Source organism: Erpetoichthys calabaricus, chromosome 4 (assembly GCF_900747795.2).
Source record: "Erpetoichthys calabaricus chromosome 4, fErpCal1.3, whole genome shotgun sequence".
NCBI classification, from domain to species: domain Eukaryota; kingdom Metazoa; phylum Chordata; class Cladistia; order Polypteriformes; family Polypteridae; genus Erpetoichthys; species Erpetoichthys calabaricus.
The window spans coordinates 244,572,879-244,594,580 of NC_041397.2; the positions used below are offsets into that span (position 1 = coordinate 244,572,879).

At 41.0% G+C, this 21,702-nt stretch overlaps 1 protein-coding gene across 3 annotated transcripts in view; it reads left to right on the top strand.

The window, feature by feature from the left end:
- LOC114650723 (1-acyl-sn-glycerol-3-phosphate acyltransferase gamma-like) overlaps positions 1-21,702 on the top strand; it is a 108,715-nt gene that overhangs the window by 59,682 nt on the left and 27,331 nt on the right. For all 3 annotated transcript variants that reach the window (XM_028800531.2, XM_028800532.2, XM_051926759.1), the window contains exon 6: positions 18,007-18,109. In XM_028800531.2, coding sequence (XP_028656364.1) covers positions 18,007-18,109 — 103 coding nt within the window. The remainder of the gene's footprint in view (positions 1-18,006; positions 18,110-21,702) is intronic.

The following is a 21,702-nucleotide window of genomic DNA, read 5'->3' on the forward strand; positions in this document are numbered from 1 at the left end:
GGATCTGCACTGGCAATCAGAAGGTTGCCGGTTCGAACTCCATAAATGCCAATAGGGACTCTGCTCTGTTGGGCCCTTGAGCAAGGCCCTTAACCTGCAATTGCTAAGCGCTTTGAGTAGTGAGAAAAGCGCTATATAAATCAAAGTATTATTATTATTATTATCATCATGCGCAGTGATGAGGCACATTTCCATTTGAATGGTTGTGTTAATAAGCAAAACATGCACTACTGGGCCAAAACCAACCCTTGTGAACTTCATCAGAGACCCCTGCACAGTGTGCATGTTACAGTTTGGTGCGCCGTTGCAGAATTTTGCATTTTAGGCACTTTTTTTGAAAAGGGGGGAGCAATGGTTATCATCACTTCAGAATGTTACATTGAAATGCTAGAGAACTTTCTGCAGCCCCAGCTGCAAGAAATTGATGAGGTGGATGCCTGGTTTCAACCAGCTCATATGGCACGGAAATCCATGCAAGTTTTGCAGGAGATGTTTCCAGGGAAGCTGATCTCCCTGTATGGCGATGTTGGTCATGTTCACCTGACCTTGCTCCATGTGATTTCTTCTTGTGGTGCTATCCCAAGTCGAAGGTATACACACACCGACCTCAAAACCTTGAAGCCCTCAAGAACGCTGTTCGCCACAAAATCATCTCAAAGAGTGTATCGCTAATGATGGCCACCACCTTAAAGACATTGTTTTTAAAACACAGTGAAAAAAATCTATTTTGTATACCTTTTCTTGTGTTGTAATGAAATTGATTTTATCTTGTAGCATTTTTGTAGACTGAACGTTTGAAATGTGGTACTTCTTTTTGACTCTCCCTGTGTGTGTGTGTGTGTTGTGTGTGTGTGTGTGTTTATAAAACCTTGATTATCTGTCAGGGGTCAGGACCAAGGCCATGACTGATAAGAGAAAAGACGGATAACAGAACAGCTACTTTAAAAATGATATACAGTAGATTAGTTATCGAATAGTTGTATTTATTTACAAAACAATAAAAAATATACTGTTAACAAAATTTATTAATTTATATAATATTGTCATGACCAGCATAATAAGCAAATGCCACTCGGAGGTATTGGAGATTTCTATGTTTTACTTGGGATCTTTGTTCTGTAACAAACTATGTCCTGTCTTATACTTCATTATCTGGGTCTCCAAAACAATAAAATAAAACTTTCCCAACCAATAGTTATCTCCTGCCACTCACATTCTGTCTTTTTCTATACTGCAAACACTCCTACTTATGGTCTCCTGACTCCCTACTCAAAACCTCATTCTGCCACAGCTTCCTTTTTCTCCTAACTTCTCCTGTCACTCATTCTCCTAAGAGGCGTATTCGCTTCTCACAGAACAGAAACCCTTCACCTAGTCCCATCACTTACACAGCATTCTGCCCTTTCTGCTCCCATACAGCGCAACACAAGCTACCTGCATGTCACAATATATTAACAAAACATTATTATTTTGAAAGCCTCAGTTTCGCTAGCGATCGATAGAGATCAGTGGTCTTCTTGTTACAGCGCTTTTTGATATGCTTTTGCTAGAAGGAAAATTAGCTTTGATGATTTGACCTTGATTCCCTGCGTGTGCATGAGTATCGAAGAGCAAACAGCTTCTAAAATGGCACATGGAGAGATACCAAAGTGAATGCTCTAAGCAAAATAATCCGTGGATGATTTTTTTCTCATTATTGCTGAATCGGACTCTGGTTTGTCAGACTCCAATTTTGATGCAAGTGATCTGGAGATGTAGATTGAAAATGAAAGTGAGGTACCGGCATCAGCTGATCGGTCCCCAGCTGATCATGGTGCTGAACACGTTTGTGTAGGTGATGCATCTATGGCAACGTTTGCATGGGAGGACAGACACGATGACAAGAGGTATAAAACCATATTGCGTCTCACTATTACTGCCACCCCCGCTCACCTGTCTCATAAAGACAGCCAAGCAGTCAAACTGACAGCAGGCACAATGTTGATTTATGATTTATGTGTGAAACCATTGCTTTGTTTGTTTTTCAGAAAACTGAGTGTTTTGGAAAAAATATTAGCCCTCAAAGAGCTGCTACTGAACATAGGCTGTTTAAGCTGCTCCCTGATAAAAGAAAATGTTTGTGCTGGTATCTGTTCAGATAAAAAAGAAAACAGATTTAGAAATGTTAACTTGCTATTGCTCGGAAGGTGCCTATTATAATGTTATGATCGTGGCTCTGGACTCTGAGGGTAATTTATTTTTCTATAACAAACTAGATAAAACTTTAATGCTCTGGTAGTGGCAAATAGCTTTGGTTTTATGTTTGATTTGATTACGTTAATGTTTAAGTTGAGATTTTCAAGAAATATTTAACTGCTACTGTGTAAAGGGAATACTGCTGATAAAAAGCACCTTATTTGTTTGAAGTGTTTGCAAACCTAATACACTACTTTTGAGTTAATTATTGAATTTTGCACATAACAATGTGATTACTGTGATTGTCTGTGATTAATCGTGATTAAAAATTATAATCGCTGCCCAGCATTAATGTGTGTGTGTGTGTGTGTGTGTGTATTACACACACATACAGAGACACACAGACATAATTCCAAAAAAATGTATTTTCGGACTCGGGGAGTTCTAAAACGTCAAGATTCATCAAAATGTCAAGGTCGAATTTTTTTCATGATTAGTATACTTTCTCTTTACTTTGTATACTTTGAGTGCAAAGTGGCAGGAGAATTACTGTCTACAAAAAGCAGGCACCTGAGAAATAAACTGAAACTGAGTTTACTGTCCATACGGTAAAGTTTTTATTGAGCAGCACATTCCGATTTCAGGTGTTTGAATTACATCTTGATATACAACAAGTGCAAAGAAAGGCGACACGTAAATCGCATTCTATTCCACACGCTTTACATGCGTATTCAGCTCGCTCTGTCACCGCAAATGCTGTGTGAACACCCAACCTCCATCACCAGCCTCCGTTCACTGGATGAATATGTGCGGGCGGCTCGTGGTGGATGGCTTTCAGTTTTAGAGTTAAAAGTTATAAGGGTTAAAACTAACAGCAAGAAAATTAATTCAAAAACGAAAACCAAAATTATGTTTAGTAAATTATTTTATTTCAGTTTCCAGCTACTTTAATAGTTTCGTTTAGTTTTAGTTTTTCAATTCAGTTTTGTTAATTATTTTATTTCAGTTTACGAAAATGTTTTTTAATAATAGTTTCAGTTTTGATTTTAATTTTCATTAACTATAATAACCTTGGTTTGTGTATATATTTTTGGGACTTCTGTGTCGAGGCTGATTCTCCACAATATGTAAATCAAATTTTTTTGTTTTTGTTTTTAAACTTTGGTTACATTCTTGAATAAAAGCGCACGTGTTTATTTGATATTTGGACTAAAGTCTTCACACATTATACATTTTACGTCATTATTAATTGCTGTCAATGTCACTTGACAGGAAGTTGACACATATACTTGAATGGTATAGAAGTAAGAACTGCTGCCTTATAACTCAGTGGTACTGGGTTCGAGACCAAATAGTGAGCTGCTATTATTATTATTATTATTATTATTATTACTTTAATATAATAAAAACATACATTCGATTTGATTCTGTAACACCCGGTGTAAATTTTGGCTACTTGTAATAGTTAGCGCTTGTTTTTTTTTTTCCCACAGTGACGTTCACATGGTACAACAAACTTGTCTGTTCCTCTCTGGGTTGATGTCATTTATCTCCATTCTTTTCACAACAGCAGCACTGTGGCTGGTGCCTACACAGAACTATGTTTTACCGGCAATCAAAGATACGATGTCCTGTCAGACTTGACTAAGGCAGGACCGTAACAACAGACAGCTTCTTCCCAGCACTTTCGTTGGCTAATAGACTGCAACGCAATTCTGCTTGGCACCATAAATTAAAATGGGACTTCCACCTGCAGCTAAAGTCACTTCATTATGCGAGCAATTCACCACGCTGCTGTTTAGATCTGGCAGTGCCATGATGACAGTGTATGCGCCCAAAATGAAGGAGCCTTTGATTTCAGTCTCTAACAGCAGGTGTAAAGTTTTGCTACCTGTAAAAGATATCACTGAAGGCATATCATCAGACACACAGAGAGGTCTGCCAGATAGCCTAAGGATAAGGATTTCTTCTTTTTGAACACAGCTGAGATTAGCTCATTTTTTATTGCAATTTTTATTTTTATCATAATTTTTTATCTAAATAAGCTCCTTAGAGGTATCTGTCTGAACATGCTTTTCCACACTGTACTTAATTTTACACATGAAACCTTTAAGAGTTGAGCTCATTGATATATGAATCATACAGTTCTGGTTTGTCTGAAATTTTTTTTTAAATTTTATTGTAATCATTCCATACAAATAGATCAATTTTTACAAAAAAAATAGGATTGAAAACAAATCAACCCCCACCCCTGAGAAAGAGAGCATGGCCAATGGACTAAAACTTTAAAATAGTAAAAATAAATAAATTGAAGAGTTTAATAGGCGGATACAGATAAATGGAGAAGAAAAAGAAATGGGGAGATAATCTACTTCCTCTGTGCTTTTAAGAGCTTATTCTAAAATATTATTGATTAGGTCCTGCCAAGTTTTGAAAAAGTTCTGCACAGATCCTCTAAGTGAGAATTTGATTTTTTCCAATTCCATATAAATATTTAATAAATGTATTTTTATAAATATATTTAATATAAAGCATCAGTTACCCACTGACTTAAAAGAGGAGAGTTAGGATTCTTCCAGTTTAACAAAATAAGTCTGCGTGCCAGTATTGTAGTGAAGGCGATCAAAGTTTGTTTATCCTTCTCCACTTTAAGCCCATCTGGAAGAACACCAAACACAGCTGTTAGTGGATTAGGAAGGGTTGTGACACTAAGACTGTCTGAAAGGCACTTAAAAATTTTGGTGCAAACCCAAAACATGTGACCCAGGAAGGCTGGTGCTTAATTGCAGCGTTCACAGGTTGGATCTTGCCCTAGAAACATTTTGGACAATTTCAACCGAGACAGATGTGCTCGATATATAATTTTGAGCTGAATAATTGTATGCTTTGCGCATATGGAGCTCGAATGAATTCTCTGCATTGCTACCGTCCACTCCTTTTCTGATATGTTGAGTGAGCGATCCTTTTCCCATTGTCCTCTTGGATCTTTGAAAGGGAGGGACTGTAGAATATTTTTATATATTGCAGAAATGCTGGCAGAGTCCTCAAGATTTAGCAATATTTTTTCCAGCATAAAGGAAGGTGGGAGATGGGGTTTGTCTGAAATTTAAGGCTAGTTAGTCTTTTTTTTCTTTGGACGCAGAACAGTATATCATCCTATAATATTTCCTTGAATGTGATGTTTATATCATTATGTTTTTTTGCTATCTTTTTTTGGTCTAAGAGAGTGAATTTTTTTTCATAACATTAATGGGTCCTTTCTTGTGTATTTGACATGCTAATATTGAACTTTCCATTTTTATGTAGTTATAGTTAGAATTGTGTAATTTAAGCAATAACTTTTTAGTTTTTCTTGTGGGCAAGGTGTTCAGTTTAAGAATCTTTCATTCTTGATTTGAGGTAGTAGTAGTTGTAGTGTAATGTGAATTGAGAACAGTACAATTAACAATGTATGGGCTGGAGAAGCTGTAGCCTTCTCTTCTTAAGACTAAACAGATTTAATTGTTTTAGCATATCGGAGAAGTTTGTGCCCCATAGTCCCTGGATGCACTTATTTGCTCCATTCTGTACATCTTTAAGTGCTACTGTACCTTTTTTGTAGAATGGTGACCAGATAAGGTCTCACTTGGGCTGTGCACTGTCCGCTGGGTATCCTTACTTAATGCTGCGGAATGTGAACTTGTGCCACTGGATTCAGAGTGCAGTGTATACCATCTTATTCAGCTGAGTTAAAGGAGAATTTGCACCTCTCATTATGGACTGTGGATACCCAGAGATTCCTGCAGATCTTCAAATTAGAGAAGACCACCCCAAAAATGGTATATGGATAATGCTATATAGATGATTTAAAATAATTTAAAGTTTATTTAAAATCAACTCAGAACCTCATCATATTATGGACTTGTATAGATGGCTATCAACAAAAAACAGTAAAAGTTAAATAATTACTTAATAATTACTTAATTACTCAAAAATGCTCTTCTCAAACATTCTCTTTGTACCATATTCTCATTAAGATAGACATAACTTGCTCTGTAAAATTCGACAACTGGTGACTTCGCTATATTGCATAATCTTTTTTTTTTTTTTCTTCCATTTTCTCAGTGTAATTTTAATATGTTTGTCCACGCAATGCCAGAGAAAGTACATAATGCTGAGTGTTCATTGGCACAGAGTGATTTTGGTAGCCAGTTGCGATAAAGAAAGGTGGAATATGAACAGGAACGCTGTGTGAAAGTAAACGAAGAAATGCCATGAACAACTCAGTTTTAGTATTCCCCTTGGAAAATTCACATTGTTTTGATAAATTAATTCAATTAGCTTCAAGATTGGATGTCGTAATCCCTTTACTTCCCCTTAGCAGAAGTGTGTCAAGAAATACTACTGGATCTCCTTTATACCAACAGTAATATATCTGAATAATGCCTCACTGTGACTCTGACAGCCAAGTCCAGAATTTATATTTTCTTTGATTTGAATTTTTCTTGCTTTATAATAATTCCAGTGTGTGTTCAGACCAAAGTGTGTGTTTATTTACTTACTTTCTTGTCTACCTATTTATGTATTTATTTAACTAAAGAGCTTCTACAAAAAGCAAAATTTCACCCTGAGGACAAATAAAGATCCATCTATTGTTCTATTGATCGATCAATCATTCTTTTGTTGGAATGGCTGCTATAAATTACTTGGGTTACTGGGCTGTCTGTCCACTAATTTCAGTGATGGGATAAAACTGCTGTACATTGTATCATAGGGAGCCAATGAAAAAACTAATAAGGGTGAAATATTGTCATGTCTTTTTTGTTGGTGCCAGTCAGCACTCTCACAGTAGCAATTTGGAATAATTGTAAAACCAGAGATTGCTGCAAGGCTCCATATTACAGGAGACAGAATCAGCAGTGTTGTATAGCAATTCTACAAAGATGATTAAAAATCATTCAAAATCCAGTCACGGATCCTTGACACCAGTTCTTCACTGTCCGTAAGGTGCCGTGCTGAACCTTAATCCTTGCTCCTGCAAGCCGCAGTCCCCCAGGCTTCTGTGGGAACCAACTTTGAGCACTTGAACTGTCCCTCGTGTGCCAGCCACATGATCTTTTTGGGACTCCCTTTCATAAATGCCTTTTTCTGTTCTACTTCAGCACTGGCTATGTTAAGATTCCACTTTTTTTTTTTTTTTACTTTTATGAGTTTAAATACTTGGGATCAACAGTACAGAGTAATGGGGATTGCGGAAGAGAGGTGAAAAAGAGAGTGCAGGCATGGTGGAATGGGTGGAGAAGAGTGTCAGGAGTAATTTCTGACAGACGGGTATCAGCAAGAGTGAAAGGGAAGGTCTACAGGATGGTGGTGAGACCAGCTATGTTATATGGGTTGGAGATGGTGGCATTGACCAGAAAGCAGCAGACAGAGCTGGAGGTAGCAGAGTTAAAGATGCCAAGATTTGCACTGGGTGTGACGAGGATGGATAGGATCAGAGATGAGTACATTAGAGGGTCAGCTCAAGTTGGGAGACAGTCAGAGAGGTGTGATTGCGTTGGTTTGGACATATGCAGAGGAGAGGTGCTGGTTATATTGGGAGAAGGATGCTAAGGATAGAGCTGCCAGGGAAGAGGAAAAGAGGAAGGCCTAAGTGAAGGTTTATGGATGTGGTGAGAGAGGACATGCAGGTGATGGGTGTAACAGAGCAAGATGCAGAGGACAGAAAGATATGGAAGAAGATGATCCGCTGTGGCAACCCCTAACGGGAGCAGCCGAAAGAAGATTTTTCTTCCTTTTAACCTCCCATCCTCCTTTCCTTTCTCTTTCTTTGCTGTCCTCCTCTGTTTCCCACTTATGCTCCTTTTATACTATCAGTAATGCAGGTGTGTTGGCACTGATTACAGACACCAGAGCACTAACAAAGCAATTGACCGAACCGCATAAATCTACATGCGAATGCACCATCAGTCGATTACCCATTCAACACTCTGGAGCTGCTTTAACATGCGCACATACTGTACACCCATCTGAAGCGTGAGCGCAGCCTAATTTTTTTTAAATTGCAAACCTCCATGGACTTTACATGCTATACCACACCAGAATAATGGGAGTATTAGTAATCTGGGAGAGGAAAATTTAAAAGCATGAGTACGTTTTGTCAAATCAAAGTAATAGAGGTTTAATATTTCTGATGACCATGAGCTGAAAAAAACTGTTCTTAATTACAGCAGTTATTTGTTTATCACATTTAAAACAAGAATCAATAATGACCCCAAGATTTCTGATGTGAGATCTAATTTGCAGGGTTAGTGGACCCAGATTACTGCTACTACAGTGTTGGAGGTGAAAAGACTGGAAAGGATAAATGTGGTGTTAGATTCAGTTAGCTGAAGAAAATGCATTTGTTCTAACATTTATTACCCACAAGGCAATTTAAAAGAGGTGTTATGGCAACCTTATCAGGTTGTAAAGGAAGGTTTACACAGCAGTGATGGGGGATGCTATAGTTTCTTTTAGAATATTGCAGTGTGATAACTTATTCAGAGAAAAAACAATATTTCCCAGAATAGGCCCTTGAGGTACATTGCAGATAACAGGGATTGTGGGAGATAATGAGTTATCAAAATTAACACAGGGCAGTTGCTGAATGGCAGCTCCATCTGCTCAGGCTGATGATAATGATGTCATGAACGACTGTATCAAAGTCTCCACTAAGATTTAGCAGAATCCAAATGAAACACTTCCCAGAATCAGCTGTTAGCAACAGGGCTGATTCCATGCTGTGAAATTCTGATTGCAGACTGAAACTCATCAAGATAGGTAGATAGAACTTTATTTGTCCCCATGGGGAAATTTGATTTTTTACAGAAGCTCTTTAAGTAAATAAATGCATAACTAGGTAGATGATAAGATAAATATTCTGATGCAGAAACTGCTGCAGGTAAGAAAAAACATCTTTTTCAAGGACTTTGGGTAGATACAGTAATCCCTCCTTGATAGCGGGGGTTGCGTACCAGAAGCCCCCCGCGAAAGGTGAAAATCCGTATGTTTATATGGTTATTTTTATATTGTCATGCTTGGGTCACAGATTTGCATAGAAACACAGGAGGTTGTAGAGAGACAGGAACTTTATTCAAACACTGCAAACAAACATTTGTCTCTTTTTCAAAAGTTTAAACTGTGCTCCATGGCAAGACATGACAGTTCCGTCTCACAATTAAAAGAATGCAAACATATCTTCCTCTTCAAAGGAGTGCGCGTCAGGAGCAGAGAATGTCAAATAGAGAGAGAGAGAGAGAGAAAAGCAAACAAAAATCAATAGGGCTGTTTGTGCGGCGGTGCTTCACATACTTAAAAGCCAAAGCAGTTGCAATGAAGGCAGCAATGTAAAGGTAGTCTTTCAGCATTTTTTAAAGGAGCGTCCGTATCCTCTGAGCCAGTGTGTGAACAGCGCCTCTGCTCACACCCCCTCCATCAGGAGCAGTGAATGTCAGAGAGAGTGAGAGAGACAGAGAGAAGCAAACAATCAAAAATCAATACGTGCCCTTCGAGCTTTTAAGTATGCAAAGCACCGTGCGGGAAGCATGTCGCTTCACAAAGCAGCTGCACAGAAGGGAGCAACGTGAAGGTAATCTTTCAGCATTTTTAGACTAGTGTCCGTATTGTCTAGGGGTGCGAACAGCCCCCCTGCTCACACCCCCTCCGTCAGGAGCAGAGAATGTCAGAGCAAGAGAGAGAGAGAGAAAAGCAAACAATCAAAAATCAGTACGTGATGTTTGATCTTTTAAGTATGCGAAGCACAGTGCGGGAAGAATATCGCTTGACAAAGCAGCCATATGTAAGCGCAGCAAAGAAGATAGCAATGTGAAGGTAATCTTTCAGCGTTTTTTGAGGAGCGGCCGTATCCTCTAGGGGTGCGAAAAGCCCCCGTGCTCACAATATATTTGAGGAGTTTTATTTAATACGTAATACGCGCTCTGGTTGGGTAGCTTCTCAGCCATCTGCCAATAGCATCCCTTGTATGAAATCAACTGGGCAAACCAACTGAGGAAGCATGTACCAGAAATTAAAAGACCCATTGTCCGCAGAAATCCGTGAACCAGCAAAAAATCCGCGATATATATTTAAATATGCTTACATATAAAATCTGCGATAGAGTGAAGCCGCGAAAGTCGAAGCGCGATATAGCGAGGAATTACTGTACAACATTTTTGAGCCAAGATGAAACTTACTTCAGAGGTCAAGGTTTGCCTTTTGTAAACAGAGGTTCAACTACAGTATGTACAGTACTGTATGTTAAAAGCAAGATGGAACCAAACCTATTATTGAAAAACTGTTTATAATTTTCAAAACACTAGGGCCAATTAATTCAAACTCCTCTTTTAATAGATATGCTGGCATAATATATCAAGAGGGTTAGAAGATGGCTTCATGTGAGAAACAAGTTCAGTTAAGCAGGGGAAAGACAGTTACTGAAACTCACTAATAACAGTGGTGGGCATGGCAGAAACAGGTGGCCATGAGGAGGAGGCAATATGTGAGATATTAAATTGTAAATCTAACTAATGAAGAAATTATAAAGCTCGTCACAGGTCAAAGAACATTGTTATGTTTCATGGATTGACTCAGTACACCATTAACAGTTCTGGATAGAAATTGAGCCTATGACAAGTTTTGGAAATACCACAGATGAAAAATTGTGCTCTTGATGTTCAAATTTGTGATGGGAACTCCGGCTCTTTTCAAAGCTTCAGCTCTTTTGGATCGGCTCCCTTTAAAGAGCCTGCTCCTACGGCTCCCGAATGGCTCTTCGTTTAGTATCACTTGGATGCTTATATTTTAGCCTAATTAAGCAATTATGAATGGTTTGTGTATAAGCAATTTCTTATTCATTGTTTTCAGACATTACGTATTTTATGTATTTTTTCATTACAAAAAATACAGTTACTATTTTTTAACATTTTAATAAAAGCTTTAAATGAACAAGTTAACACAAAACCACAGCAAACAAATTAAATAAAGGCCAAACTCAACAATAACAACACAACACTATGACTCTTGGAATAAAAGTTTTTAGGCCAGGTTGGCATTCAGAAATGCCAGATGCCTCAGCTTAGATGGGCTGATGCGATTTCTCCTCTCCATGATTATTTGTCCTGTTTTTGAGAAGACTCTTTCTGAAGGGACAGATGTAGCGACAATGCAAAGTCTTCCTACCATTACCTTAACCAGGCGTGGGTAGACTGCAGCCTTGGCCTCCCACCAGCTCAGTGGGTCTTCAGCTCTTTGGATGAGGGGCTCCTCAAGATAGGACCTCAACTCCAGCATAGCATCAGCTGTGGGATTTCTCCTTGCAGTGTCTCCTGTTGCTCTTTCGTCAAAGAGCCTCCACATAGCAGAAGCTTGTGGTTCCTGTGAACACGCCCCTGCTCCAGTTTCTTCCTCTTGGCCCTGATGGAGGAGCTGACGGACTGCTGGGGTTGCATCTTGCTGCTGCTGCACTTATTCTTTGAAATGCCTCATCCACAGCTCTGTTGTCATTAAATGCTACCTTTTTTCCAGAGGAGTGGTTTCTGAAAGCACAGTGTTGTACTCCATCCTCAGATATATAGTTATGGAATAATTGTTTGGGACAAAATTTTTCTGCTAGGGAGAACATACATGGGGTTTAAGGCCTGTACAAAAGTTGTAAATCCTATGTCCTCCACAATGGAAAATGGTTGAAAGTCGCTAGCTATCATTTTAGCCAGCTCCTCATCGACACTTATATGTTTGTTTGGCGTCATTTGTTTTGGAATAAATGTGCTTATTTTGGTTTGAACTGAAGACCGTGTTATACCTGCAGTTTTCGGTAAGACAGTGGATGCTGCAGCAGAAGTACTTGGCTCTTTTCCAGGGTCAGTGGATGGCAGGAGAGAGGGCACGCTCTCCTCCAGTTGTACGGATGGGTGGGTGGTTCTTATATGTCTGTGCAGGTTTGTTGTTGACCCTGCCCTAACGGATATTTTCATATTACAAATTCTGCACTTAGCTTTGCAGTCTCCAGTATCACTGAAATGCAGCCAGATGCTGCTTCTTTTTTGGCTTCTTTTTTTCTTCACGATGCGCTTGCATTTAAATCTGGCTCCTCGTCTGTCGCAGCGACAGGTACACAGAGCGACAGTGTCGCTTTGTGTACCTGGCCTGTACCAACACTCGCTGTCTTCGGAGCGTCTGCCCCCCTTCCTTCTTTCACATAATGGTACGATCCTAGTCGGATGTGTTGTTCGTGAATGAGCCGGCATTATGAGCCAAAGTTCTGTGTGCCCATATAAGTAAAGTCCCGCCCCTGCCGAATGAATTTTCAGCAGAGCTGAGCAGGAGCCGCTGAAGCTTCGGCTCTACTCGACGGGCATCGGCTCCTCTCGTTCGCTTCAAAGCATCGGCTCTTAGAGCCGGCTCGTTCGTGAACGACACATCACTAGTTCAAACAGGGTCCAGGTGATAGACCAGACAGCCTCTCAAATATTTGAAGTCTGTCCTCAATATATCAAGGACATAAGTAACTGCAGATTGACAACACATACAGTAAGACTATGATCACAGTGCATGGAATTAATCATTTAGATATTACACACTTAGAAATGAAAGGAGAAAATAAGGTTTGATGTATGCCTGTGTTCATAAATGGAACCTCTAGTACAGCAGTTCTCAAACTGTGGTCCACGGCCAGGGGTCCGCAAGACGACCGTATGGGGTCCGCAGAAAGGATGAAAATTGCTTACAATTAATAACTTCTTCGCTAAACGCCATTTTATCCAATCGGATAATGCGAATAATAATCAACTCGCCTCTCACTACTGTTTATATTCTATATATAGTATATATATGTCTATTACGAACTATTCTATGATGACGTCATTATAGACGCAGCCTGTAATCGTGCACAGTTTATAATTAATTATTAAGTTATACAGTGGTAATTCTTGCTTGTTAAATTGTTTTTCGCACGCCCAACTAACGTATGGATAAATATTTGAAGCGTAAGCGGATATCTGAAGAAGAGCACGGGGGTAATGGAAATAGTGGCAATGAACTGAGACATGATGCCGAAAGAGAGTCCGCACCGCGTAAGGCAAATTACGTAAATATGATCCTGAATATTTACAATTCGGATTTATACTGTACAGAGACAACAGTGATAAGCCACAATGTGTCATTTGTTTAAACGTGTTATCGAACGAAAGATTGAAACCTGCTAAACTGAAGCGCCATTTTGTAACAAAGCATAATGAACTAAAAGACAAACCCGTTGATTTCTTCAAACGTCGAGCAGAAGTGTATGCAAATCAGCAGAAAATTATTAGCACTGCGACAACAGTGAATGAAAAAGCTCTTAAGGCTTCGTATATTATGGCAATGCGAATAGCTAAGAGCAAAAAAGCACACACGGTTGCGGAGAGTTTGATTATGCCAGCGGCTTTAGAAATATGTGAGATAATGTGAGGAAAAGAAAGCAGCCGAAAATTACTGTCTATACCAGTATCAAACGATACCATCAGAAGTACCGATATTGCAGGCCAAGCGCAGTTACTGGTCTACGTTAGATATTGCTTTGACAATGATGTGGTCGAGGACTTTCTGTTCTGCAAACCTGTGCCACTTAGAACGACAGGTGAAGATGTATTTGCAATGCTAAATGATTTCTTCATTGCTAACAAGCTTGAGTGGTTCAGCTGTATTGGAATTTGTACAGATGGAGCTGCAGCAATGACAGGTCATAAAAGTGGGATTGTTGCATGCGTACGAACTGTTTCTCCGAGTATTATTTCCACACATTGCATGATTCATCGCGAAGCTCTTGCTAGTAAGAATTTAAACGAATCCTTCGGTGAAGTGCTAAATACATGCATTAAACTAGTTAATTGGATAAAGTGCAGACCGTTGAATGGACGACTGTTTGCTGCACTGTGCGAAGAAAGCGGCTCAGATCATCGACATCTGCTGCTACACACAGAGGTTCGCTGGTTGTCACGTGGAAAGGTACTTCAACGCGTCTTCGAGCTTCGCAGTGAACTGGCATCATTTTTGATGGATAAAAACTCAGAGCTGGTGAAGTTTGTTTCAGATAATGTATGGCTTGCAAAATTGGCTTACCTGGCTGATATCTTTTGTCAACTTAATGCACTTAACACATCACTGCAAGGCAGAGATTCAAGCGTGTTGAAAACAACAGACAAGATAACTGCCTTCAAGAAAAAGTTGAGAATATGGAAGACACGAGTACAAAATAAAAGCTGTGATATGTTTGAACTGTTAACTGAATTTCTGAATGAAAACAATATGGCCATTGATAACTTGGCAACAGATATCTTTGACCATTTGTCGGCGATGGAAGAATACTTTGACAGGTACTTTCCAACAGATAACATTGCAGATTATGACTGGATCAGAAATCCATTCAGTTGTCAGCTTACCGACTTGACCGGGAAAGAAGAACAACAGTTGGCTGAATTGTCTAGTGACAGAAGTCTCAAACTTAAATTTCAAGAACAAACATTGACCACGTTTTGATGCAACGTTAGGAACGAATATACGCTTTTAGCTGAGAGAGCATTGACTGTGCTGGTCCCATTTGCAACTACCTACCAGTGCGAAGCATCGTTCTCAGCATTAGCTGTGATAAAATCTAAGTTTAGATCACGTCTCCAGGTGGAAGATGACATTCGAGTGTGTCTATCAAAAATCTCACCAAGGATAGACCTTCTCTGCCGACAAAAGCAAGCCCACACATCTCATTAGTTTCTATGAGTATTAGAGTCTAATGTAATTGTATTTGTAATACATTTGAACGTATTAAATAATTAAAATGTTTACCACTGGTAGGTAGCCATAAAATTAATAGTCTTACTCTTTATTATTAAATGAACAATGTTGTATTGTAGTTATGCAGTATGAGTATTAAGCATTAAATATTGTAGTTGTAGTTGTTTTGCATTTTTTGTTTTTGCTAAGCAGGCTTTAGTCCTGTGACTGTCGTATGACACTGTATCATTGACTGTCAATAGTTAGTGTTGTTATGATATGACTACAAAGAATGATTTATTTTATAAAGTCGACTTCAGATAAAAGAAGTTTACACTTTATGCCTATGGCTATGCTATTATAATTTGGGTTGACAAATCAGGCCGCATCAGGGGTCCGCGAATATCATATGGCTTGTAAAGGGGTCCCAGGACTGAAAAAGTTTGAGAACCGCTGCTCTAATAGGTTGAGGTAAGTTGAAAGATTCTGTAAGATCTAACTCTTCACTAATTAAGTGTTTAGAAGGACAGCAAACTTGATGATCAGATTATGTTTTAATTGATGACAAAATCATAAAACTGTCTAATAAAATGGTTGTATCAATTGGGGGGTCTGTACACAAGGATGTGAAGGACTGGCTCAAGCAGTTTCAACCTGAGTAGATGAATTTTGTAACTTGAAAAAACATCAACCTAAAAACCTAGTGTTACAACAAGACTACTTTAACTCCTTAACTGAAGCCCAGACACTCACTGACAGTGGTTAGGGTTCCATTTGGTGGAATACACCAGTTCTTGTACACCATTCTTCCACTATGAAACCATGGATGTCTAAAGAAACAACTGAGAATTTCAGCTAATAGGTCAGGAACAAGGGGTTCAAGTCCAGCATGTCTTTTCTCTAGAGACATGTGAATAATAAAGCAGTTCCTCCAAAAGCCATAACATCCTTTGAATGAGGGCATGTGTATTGCAATCCTCAATGTGACATATCCCTATTTTCCCTGTCCTGCCTTGAATAGTGCACACACCTACCCTCAATGACAAGAGTAAAGGATGGCTGCAAAAATGAAATCCATCCAGAGTTTCATTTTACAGTCCACTAATACAGAGGGGTATAAATGTCAATAACATGGTTGTAACGCATATAGTACAGTGTTGGACCGAGGGCTGCAGCTGTTGGTTGCGTGAGTTGCCTGAAAGTGGCTGGTGGGTGGGTTGAGAAATGTTGGTATATTAAACACACAATGAAGATATGTAGCAAATTGCTAGCCAGGCAACACCATGGTTCCACCAGCCACTGTTGAGTTACTGGGCAGTTTCTTAGTTCTCCATTGTATTCATCCTTTGAATGTAATGGCCATGACCACAGATATTTTTTAATTTATCCATTCATTTTCTAATCGGCATATCCAATTCTGGGTCATGGAGAGCTGTTTTCTGTTCCAGGCAATAACAAACATGAATAGGGCAACACTGCATTTTATGGCAGTTTCATGCACATATCCACACATAATCAAGAATAATTACGGATGTCTTTGAGATATGGGAAGAAAACCAGAATATCCGTAAGAAACTTCATGCTGATACACATAGGTAGGGCCAGGTACACTTGGAGCCACTGGAAACTGAGTCAGGCTTCGAACTGAGTGGCTGTTTCTGATTTTTTTTTTTTGGACTGGTCAGCATTGTTGATGAAAGGAGCAGTATGTTTATTCCAAATTAAATTTTATGAAGTAATGTGAGGATCTGTCTAGTGTGGAGGTTATTCTTGTGGTTCAGATTATGATGTTACTTTGAAGTGCAGGACAGAATGGTACAATATCTAATGTGTGAACTAGTACAGAATCTGATGCTGCTTCAGTAAAATAGCATATCTCACTGCCAAAACTGATTATAGAATACTTAATTTTTGTACTTACTGGTTTTTAGAAGGCAAAGCAGCATCTAACAATACTGTATATACTTGAACAGTGCATGAGCAACTATGGTCTATCTAGTATATTATGATTGTTAAGTCCAGTTCTGTTCTGTGGCTAGTTCTGAATAAGTTGACAGACAATATCAATAGCAAATGACTTATAATTTATGAGATACATTGCAAAAACTGTTTTTATAGCAATTCTGAAATATTAATAATTTAAATTCCACAAAGGTAGCCTTAAACTGTGGACAAATGGGGGGAAAAAGGGGGAATGAGAAGTTTGGTAAATTGAAGCATGTTTAATTAGATGTGTCCATTAAGTGTTACTTTTCAGTAAGTGACATTACCCATCTAATGCTTTGTGTATGTTGTGATGCAAATATACTTAAATATGACTTGTTTACACCTTTCTTTTGAAAAGTATGTTGAAAACAGCTTTAAAAGAAATTTAATAAATGAGAAGTAAATGAAAGCATCTTGAATAATCTTGATATGTCTTAATTTTTGTGGTACCGTTGCAATAATGTTTGATTATGACTGTGTCAGTGCAAGCATAAAGAGTTACTTGTTCTGCATTTAGTCAGTAAATAAACTTGCTATTTGTGCATTATAAGATAAAAGGATAGTTCACCGTGATCATATTACTCTTTGAACACCCATACTAAAATCCCCATCATTTGTAGTAAATTTGGTCAAAAAATAAATTTACAATTTGTACTGTTTCTGGTGCAGTAACATTGCTTGCTGAGATTTCCAAGGTTGGGATGTTTTGAAATTTTGCAAGTTTAAAGTATATTATCTGGAAATGACAGGCTTCAGCCTGTCTTCAACCCTGTGCAGGACAAAGAATGCAAAAAGGAATTGACTAACTGTTTGGAAAATTATTAGTTGTGACTTTCTTTTCTTTACTTTAACCCAAAGCATTAAATTTAGCCCATTTCCCAGAGCTAACATTAGTGAGCACAGGAAATGGATGCATGAATGCTATACTGTTTAAGTCTTAACCATCTCACATTGTTATTTGTGATTAAGTTTGATGTTATCTTCTAATGATCATCCTTCAGTAAGTTCACTTTGTCAAATAAACAATTGCCCTGAAGTGCTGTTTTCATGTTTAATATGACTTTTCTTTTTCTGCTGTAGCTTCAGCTGTCTATGATGTGACCCTCAATTTTAGAGACAAGAAGAATCCTTCCCTATTAGGAATTTTATATGGGAAGAAATATCAAGCAGATATGTGTGTCAGGTGAGAAAATGCATGCTTTTTTTCTTTTAAATAACATAATAAACCTAAGCTTATTTTAACTAGTGGGGAGATATGAGCCTAAATAACTCCTCAGCCCATTCAGGGTTAAATTGCAAATAATTTTTTTAAAAGGAAACAATTCTTCTGCTCTTCAGAATTGTTACTGACTTTTGTTTCTAATTTCAGGAATTTTAGTGTACCACTGTTTATTTTCTTCGGTATCTGCTTTATTGGTAATTTACTATCAAACTAATTCTTAAAGGGGCAACCAGGTCAAATAAAGTTGTATGGTTACAGTTAGGAGTGCTTGTCAAACTGAAGCTCAGTTATTATGAAAACCTGAAGGGCGACATCGCATCCTTTCGGTATGAAAACAGCATCTTTGAATGCAGTATCTTTTGTGCCAAACAAAATACTAACATAAATCATAACCATAGTTACTTAGGCTGTCTTTGATACAACAGGTAAATATTTTTGATTAAGTAAATTGGACAAGAATAAGTAATTTTGTTTTGTATGCTTCTAGTACTTTTCTTAACTGTTTTCAAAGGCACAAATGCCCTTGTAAAACACCCCAGTCTCAGTCCTTTCCCAACAATTATGGAAACATTTTTGTCTTTGTCTAATATCCATCCATCCATCCATCCATTGTCTCCCGCTTATCCGAGGTCGGGTCGCGGAGGCAGCAGCTTGAGCAGAGATGCCCAGACTTCCCTCTCCCCGGCCACTTCTTCTAGCTCTTCCGGGAGAATCCTGAGGCGTTCCCAGGCCAGTCGAGAGACATAGTCCCTCCAACATGTCCTGGGTCTTCCCCGGGGCCTCCTCCCGGTTAGACGTGCCCGGAACACCTCACCAGGGAGGTGTCCAGGAGGCATCCTGATCAGATGCCCGAGCCACCTCATCTGACTCCTCTCGATGCGGAGGAGCAGCGGCTCTACTCTGAGCCCCTCCCGGATGACTGAGCTTTTCACCCTATCTTTAAGGGAGAGCCCAGACACCCTGCGGAGGAAACTCATTTCAGCCGCTTGTATTCGCGATCTTGTTCTTTCGGTCACTACCCATAGCTCATGACCATAGGTGAGGGTAGAAACATAGATCAACTGGTAAATTGAGAGCTTCGCCTTGCGGCTCAGCTCCTTTTTCACCACGACAGACCGATGCAGCGCCCGCATTACTGCGGATGCCGCACCGATCCGCCTGTCGATCTTACGCTCCATTCTTCCCTCACTCGGGAACAAGACCCCGAGATACTTGAACTCCTCCACTTGGGGCAGGATCTCGCTACCAACCCTGAGAGGGCACTCCACCCTTTTCCAGCTGAGGACCATGGTCTCGGATTTGGAGGTGCTGATTCTCATCCCAGCCGCTTCACACTCGGCTGCGAACCGATCCAGAGAGAGCTGAAGATCACGGCCTGATGAAGCAAACAGGACAACATCATCTGCAACAAGCAGTGACCCAATCCTGAGCCCACCAAACCGGACCCCCTCAACGCCCTGGCTGTGCCTAGAAATTCTGTCCATAAAAGTTATGAACAGAATCGGTGACAAAGGGCAGCCCTGGCGGAGTCCAACTCTCACTGGAAACGGGTTAGACTTACTGCCGGCAATGCGGACCAGGCTCTGGCAACGATCATACAGGGACCGAACAGCCCTTATCAAGGGGGCCGGTACCCCATACTCTCGGAGTACCCCCCACAGGATTCCCCGAGGGACACGGTCGAATGCCTTTTCCAAGTCCACAAAACACATGTAGACTGGTTGGGCAAACTCCCATGCACCCTCCAGGACCCTGCTAAGGGTATAGAGCTGGTCCACTGTTCCGCGACCAGGACGAAAACCACACTGTTCCTCCTGAATCCGAGGCTCGACTATCCGACGGACCCTCCTCTCCAGGACCCCTGAATAGACTTTTCCAGGGAGGCTGAGGAGTGTGATCCCTCTGTAGTTGGAACACACCCTCCGATCCCCTTTCTTAAAGAGGGGGACCACCACCCCGGTCTGCCAGTCCAGAGGCACTGTCCCTGATGTCCATGCGATGTTGCAGAGGCGTGTCAACCAAGACAGTCCTACAACATCCAGAGCCTTGAGGAACTCCGGGCGTATCTCATCCACCCCCGGGGCCCTGCCACCAAGGAGTTTTTTGACCACCTCAGTGACCTCAGTCCCAGAGATGGGGGAGCCCACCTCTGAGTCCCCAGGCTCTGCTTCCTCATTGGAAGGCATGTTAATGGTATTGAGTAGGTCTTCGAAGTACTCCCCCCACCGACCCACAACGTCCCGAGTCGAGGTCAGCAGCGCACCATCCCCACCATATACAGTGTTGACACTGCACTGCTTCCCCTTCCTGAGACGCCGGATGGTGGACCAGAATCTCCTCGAAGCCGTCCGAAAGTCGTTCTCCATGGTCTCCCCGAACTCCTCCCACGCCCGAGTTTTTGCCTCAGCAACCACCAAAGCTGCATTCCGCTTGGCCTGCCGGTACCTATCAGCTGCCTCCAGGGTCCCACAGGACAAAAGGGACCGGTAGGACTCCTTCTTCAGCTTGACGGCATCCTTCACCGCCGGTGTCCAGCAACGGGTTCGGGGATTGCCACCACGACAGGCACCGACCACCTTACGACCACAGCTCCGGTCAGCTACCTCAACAATAGACGCACGGAACATGGCCCATTCGGACTCAATGTCCCCCACCTCCCTCGGGATGTGGTTGAAGTTCTGCCGGAGGTGGGAGTTGAAGCTACTTCTGACAGGGGGCTCTGCCAGATGTTCCCAGCAGACCCTCACAACACGTTTGGGCCTACCACGCCTGACCGGCATCCTCCAGCACCATCGAAGCCAACTCACCACCAGGTGGTGATCAGTTGACAGCTCCGCCCCCTCTTCACCCGCGTGTCCAAGACATGTGGCCGCAAGTCCGACGACACGACCACAAAGTCGATCATCGAACTGAGGCCTAGGGTGTCCTGGTGCCAAGTGTACATATGAACACCCCTATGCTTGAACATGGTGTTCGTTATGGACAATCCGTGACGAGCACAGAAGTCCAATAACAAAACACCGCTCGGGTTCAGATCGGGGGGGCCATTCCTCCCAATCACGCCCTTCCAGGTCTCACTGTCATTGCCCACGTGAGCATTGAAGTCTCCCAGCAAAACGAGGGAGTCCCCAGAAGGTATGCCCTCTAGCACCCCCTCCAGGGACTCCAAAAAGGGTGGGTACTCCGAACTGCTGTTCGGTGCATACGCACAAACAACAGTTAGGACCCGTCCCCCCACCCGAAGGCGAAGGGAGGCTACCCTCTCGTCCACCGGGGTAAACCCCAATGTACAGGCTCCAAGTCGGGGGGCAATAAGTATACCCACACCCGCTCGGCGCCTCTCACCGGGAGCAACTCCAGAGTGGTACAGAGTCCAGCCCCTCTCAAGGAGATTGGTTCCAGAGTCCAAGCTTTGCGTCGAGGTGAGTCCGACTATATCTAGCCGGAACCTCTCAACTTTGCGCACTAGCTCAGGCTCCTTCCCCTTCAGAGAGGTGACATTCCACGTCCCAAGAGCCAGCTTCTGTAGCCGAGGATCGGACCGCCAAGGTCCC